We start from the raw sequence: 5,889 nt of genomic DNA on the forward strand, positions 1-5,889 counted from the left end.
AAAGGAGACCAGCAGCAAAATGGTTCAGTGGGAAGAGAACTTAGGCCAGGTCTGTCAGCATGAGTTCAATCCTGAGTAAAGACTAGTGAGAGGGACCAGACACTGACCTCCATGTGTGTGTGTGCTGTGGTATGTGTATATGTAAAATAAGTCAATGTGGAATAAAAAGGGAGGGCACAAAGAATATGACTCAGGGGTAGAAGAGAATATGACTCAGTGAGGGACTAGGGCCTGACTCAGTGGTGGAGCACCTGCCTGGATGATACTAGTGAGGGGTTGGTGGTGTGGCTCAGTGGTGTTAACACATACCTAGAAGTCACCAGTGAGGGGTTGGGGGTAAAGCTAAGGGCTAAGGCACTTACTTATCTAGCATGCACAAAGCCCTGGGTTCCATCCTGAGTACATATGCATCAAAGAAGGGTAAAAGAGGTATCCCGTGGATGCATTCTTCTCCTCCTTTAAACACTCACACAGAGGTGTGTCACTATCACATTGTCTTCTTCATACACAGGACAGAACCCAGGCCACAGCATGGACCCACAAAGTCGCCTATAGACAGGCAGAATTAGGCCTGAGACTTCAACCAGACGCCTGCTTCCCTAATTATAGAAAGTAGGCCTAAATACTCTCAATAGACCCACTAGCACAAGGAGTCAAAAAACATGTATGTCCTCATTAAGGACAGAAAACACTGCCTGAACATCTTTGAATATCTTATACACAACCTGCCATGACCAGCCCCGTGGCATCACCTTGAGGTCCTCGTGCTTAGGCATAATGGTGATCTTGTTGCCATCCACGCTGAGGACCTTGCCCTGTAGGTTGATGAGCTCACCCTCGCACACTTCCACGTTGTCCCCAGGCTGGAAATTGTGCTCCCGCTCCTTCCCTGAGGGAACAGTGCAGGTTGGCTGGGCATCGGCTTCCAGAGCCACAGTCCTCCTCAGTTAGGCGAGAGGCCAGGACTAGATACCTGTGCTTTCTGTCACAACCTCTAGGTCGATGCCCTCAGGCTGATCTTCAAACTTTTCCAGCTCTGATAGGGTGGGCTTCACACCTTCTGTAATCTGAGATTCAGGATAAGGGGAGGTGGTGAACAGAGGTCAGTGACACCATGCCATGGTCAGAACCACTGCCCAGGACAAACCACTGGAGACCAGGGTTCCAGGGAAACAAAAGCTGTACCACCCCTTGAACACTGCCCACCAAGCCTTACCACAGCAGACATGGCAAAGCTCTTGAACAGGAAGCCCTTTCGGCTGTAGCGGTTCCCCTCAAAGATGAGGAAGTCACCATCAGAAGCAACATCACCCCCCAAGGACCTGGGATTTGGGGAGAGAACAGAAGATGGTAGTAAAGATGTGCGTGTGATCCTTTTCCTGAATGGAAAAGGGCTCAGGACCTTCCAGCATACAACCTTGGTGGTTCAAATGACTTCTCACACCCCAAAGGCAAGCTACATGAAGGAACTCCCTGCCTTACTGGGTCACAGGAACTGGCACGTCAGTTCCATCAGAGCAGGCCTTCGGGACCCGCTGCTGTCCCTATTCCCAGTGGACAGCACTGGGCATACAGCAGACTTTCAGGAAACACAGATAAACAAACATTATTCTTGGGGGGCAGGAGCAGGACTCCCCGCATGTTCACAGCTGTTCAGATGCCCCCAAGCCCTGTGACAGCAGAAACCGGACATTATCCAGAGAAGGTGATCTCAAGATGGCTCAGAGCAAGGCTGATGGTTATGATCCAGGCAGGTAGGAGTCAATCCTGTGTCTTACCTGCAGCTCCGACCTGTCAGGATCCCTCACCCTGAATATAGGTTACAAGCACTTAGCTTAAGCCCCCAGTATGGAAAGATGGTGGCCGCTATAAGGAAACATTTAATGGCTGTTCCCTCAGCCACATGGTGAGTCTGGAAAGTGAGCTCTATTGAGCACACTGAGTGGTAGAACATGCCCTAAGTTCTATCCTAGCCCCAAACCAAAAACCCACCTGACTACCTCACACACAGCAGGTTCCAGAACAGGACCAGAGAAAACCATGTCCCCTCTCTCTTTTGCCTGTCTCCAGTAACCTCAGCCAGTCCTAGATGTTCTGACCAGAGGATTTTCTAAACCATCAACCTGGAAGATACCCAGAGTCACAAGGACAAGAGAAGAAACTGTAAAGCTGGGACTTGTGCTCTATCCACACAGACATAGACACAAAAACAGACAGACACACACACACACACACAGAGTCAATTACTATAACTCTGGCAGACTGGGGTAGTTCATCATTAATAGCAACATGCATCAGGCTGGGATGTGGCTCAGTGATAATATGCTTACTTAGCATGAACAAGACCCTGCATTCAATCAATACTAAAAAAAGAAAAGGAGAAAAATCTTCACCAGAGCAAGCTGAGGTTCCAGACAGAACGTGCTTGCCTGAGGCTAGACCACCAAAAGTACACTGTACCATACAACCAAGAGCCAAGCCTGGTCTCCAGGTATGCTCACCTGATCTTCTCAGCATCAAAGAGCCTCTGTGGAGGCCGCTTGAACTTCTTCCTTTTGGCAAACCAGTCTTTCTGTGAAAGACAAGGGACATATGTGGAAGAGGTGAAGGAGGAGGGATGGCCACCAGCAAGGATATAGTGTTCCCCCAGCAGGCACCACAGCTCAAAGTACCAGGCTCATGCGGGCTTTGATGCGGTCATAGTCAATGCGCGGGATCATCTTCAGGGAAATGGTGTTCTGGCTGGGCTCGACATAGTCCACCTGGAGGAAAGCAGCAGGTCAGTAGGGCCCATTCGGACTGCACTGACCCTAGCAACCTGAAGGGAAGTACTAGAGGGGCCAGAAAAGAACAAAGAAGAAATATGCATGCTCACAACTCCCAGAAGCCTCTCTGCCCTACCCAACACTTCTTTGCACTGGAAATGAACACATACTGCCCCCACTTGGATACCTGAAAGTTCCCACAAACACTGGACCACAGCTTAATGACTGCTTTCTCCAAACTGGTCCCATGCCCACACCCACCCACTTTCTCCTTCCCATAATTCTGCACACTTCTGCTCAGGTCACAGCCTAGAGTAATTCTCTTTCTTCTTCCTTTTTTTTTTGTGTGTGTGTGAATGTGTTTGTTTGTTTTTGAGGCTCCACAGCTTCCTCTGTGTAGCCTGATTGTCCTGGAACTCTCTCTGAAGACCAGACAGTTTCAAACCCAGAGAGTCACATGCCTCTGAGTCTTGAGTGCTAGGATTAAAAGTGTACACCACCAAGGGCTGGCAATTTTCTTCTCTTTTAAAGACAGGATCTCACATAGCCCAGCTGGCTTCAAGCTTGCTGAATAGCTGAGGATGATGCTGAACTTTGACTCTACCTCCCAAATCCTGGGATTATAGGCATAAACCACCATGCTTGGTTTTATGCAGGGCTGAAGATTTAAGCCAGGGCCTCCTACATGCCAGGCAAGCACTCTACCAACTGAGCTAAGATCCCAACCCTTTTCCTTCCCATCTTCTCCCCTAGTGCAGGGGATTAAATCATAGTCTCATGTACTCATATCAGGCAACTATTATCAGTTTAGAGGCCCTGGCAATCATTCTCAACTCCTTCATTTTTACATATCCATAAATGCCCTCAACTGTAAATCTTAAGATTCCGACCTTCCCTGCTGGGGGTAGGAGGGGTTCCACAGTACAGCATTTGCCTAGACTCCACCAGTGACAGGCTTGGGGTATGGTTCAGTGGAAGAAAACTTGTCAAGGCCCTAGGTTCACTAGCCATTGCATAAGAAAATTTAAAAATTGGATTGCATTCCATAGACCTTTCACCATTTCTGTCCACTGAAGCCAAAGGTTTACAAGCCTTTAACCCCAGCACTCCAGAGGCAGAGGCAGGTAAATCTCTATGAATATGGGGCCAGCATACTCTACATCAGCTGCAAAGTAAGACCCTGTCTCAACAGAACAAACAAAAAGGACCGACAATGAACCATGAAGTCTATTATTTCAAAACTAAGTTCTACTTCCCTCACTTTAATCTATGTGTAGGTTTTTGGGGTGGTCTGTGTGTCTGTCAGTATCATGTTGTACCTGGTTTCGTCAGAGCAACAGAGAAAGCATTAGATCCCTGGGGACTGGAGTTTCAGAAGGTTGTGAGCACCAAGTAATTCTGGCACTCAAACCTAGACCCTCTAGAAGCATAACCAATGCTCTTATGCATTACACCATCTCTCCAGCCTTGCTTCAGGGATCTTACCTCCCACACACTCCATGTGGCTCATCATCAGTCCCTTCCTCGGCTTTTACTCAACTTGCCTTTGACTGTCCTAGGAACAACCATCCACCTCCTGTGTGCTCAAAGCTACACCCTCACCTGCGTCCCTGCCCTGAGGGAGGCTCTGCTCTTGGTTCTTGGAAAGGGAGTGGAAAGGAAGAAGTGCAGCGTATATGAACACTGCCCACTCGGCTGCTCCATCGCCTCCCACCTGAGCGATGTCATCTTTGTAGATGCCTCGCTTGAGGCGGACCCAGGACTTGGGTTTCAGGTTGGCCACCTCCTTCACCACCTTGAGTACATCAGTCATCTCCTTAATAGGCACCATCTGCTGGTTCCAGTAGCCAAGCCGCAGGTTGCCCACACCCTCAATGGCCTGCTTCACATGGGTCTGTTTGTAGGCCTCCACGTAGATATAACCCTTCACGTGCTCCGGGGCAACGACTGACTTAATCTGCAGGGGCTGGAGACAAAGGTGGGAGAGGGATAATGAGGGAAGTTTGTAAAGTCAGGATGCTACGTTTGGCTCTCCCCCAGGAGGTGAGAGCCAGGAGGCACACACACTGGGGTGGTCACATATGGAAGCTTCCAAATGACTCAAGTTTTGTTCTAAGCTGTCCTCCTGTCTCCACCTCCTTAATGCTTAGATTACAGGAACTGGTTCAGTTATAGTTTAACTATACTGCAAAGAACACAGTGTAACCATGGGAAAAAATGAGGGACTAAGAGTGTACCTCAGTCATGGAGTGGGAATGGAAAGCGACTGCTAAGTGGTGTTAGTTTTCTTCTCCCTCTCTCTCTCTCTCTCTCTCTCTCTCTCTCTCTCTTTTTTTTTTTTTTGGTTTTTTGGAGACAGGGTTTCTCTGTGTAGCCCTGGCTGTCCTGGAACTCACTCTGTAGACCAGGCTGGTCTTGAACTCAGAAATCCGCCTGCCTCTGCCTCCCAAGCACTGGGATTAAAGGCATACGCCACCATCACACGGACTGACTGTGTTTTAAGACAGGGTTTCATAGCCCTGGCTGGCCTAGAACCTGGTATGTAGCCAAAGACAATCTTGAATTCCTGTTTCTCCTGCCTCTACCTCCCAAATGCTGAGATTACAGATCTATATCTATCAGCATCACTATATCTGGTCTTATGCAGTGCCGAAGACCAAGCCTGGGACCTCATGCTGGGCAAGGACATTACCTACTGAGTCACATCTCCAATCCTTTTTTTTTTTTTAAGACAGTTTCTTGTGTAACCCAAGTTGGCCTTGAACTCTTCTCTTGATCCTCCTGCTGTAATCTGCCAAGTGCTAATAAGTCAGGTACAGGCTACCATATCTGGCTAAAAGATTTTTTGTGTGTTCTTAAAAATACTACTATAATTAATTATGTGCACATATGTATCTGTGTATGTGCCTGAGATCAGAGGGGTCAGATCTCATGGAGCTGTAGTTACAGGTAGTTGTGTAACTATGAGCTGCTGATGTGGGGGTTGGGAATCAACTCTAGTCCTCTGTAAGAACAATATGCATCCCAAATAACTGAGCCACCTCTTTACCCCATTTTTTAATTTATTTACACACAAATATACCTAGAGACACAGTAAGAACATTTGCTTAGCCTAGCCAAAAAA

General features: G+C 48.0%; 1 protein-coding gene across 3 annotated transcripts in view; it reads right to left on the bottom strand.

Annotated features, from left to right (window-relative positions):
• The window catches only part of Supt5h (SPT5 homolog, DSIF elongation factor subunit), a 23,641-nt gene that overhangs the window by 8,857 nt on the left and 8,895 nt on the right, over positions 1-5,889 (bottom strand). For all 3 annotated transcript variants that reach the window (XM_031385888.1, XM_031385889.1, XM_031385887.1), the window contains 6 exons: positions 4,480-4,731; positions 2,673-2,762; positions 2,502-2,572; positions 1,217-1,322; positions 974-1,067; positions 753-889 (listed from right to left, as the gene is read on the bottom strand). In XM_031385888.1, the coding sequence (XP_031241748.1) occupies positions 753-889; positions 974-1,067; positions 1,217-1,322; positions 2,502-2,572; positions 2,673-2,762; positions 4,480-4,731 (750 nt within the window). The remainder of the gene's footprint in view (positions 1-752; positions 890-973; positions 1,068-1,216; positions 1,323-2,501; positions 2,573-2,672; positions 2,763-4,479; positions 4,732-5,889) is intronic.

This window comes from Mastomys coucha, unplaced genomic scaffold, assembly GCF_008632895.1.
Source record: "Mastomys coucha isolate ucsf_1 unplaced genomic scaffold, UCSF_Mcou_1 pScaffold21, whole genome shotgun sequence".
Classification (NCBI taxonomy): Eukaryota; Metazoa; Chordata; class Mammalia; order Rodentia; family Muridae; genus Mastomys; species Mastomys coucha.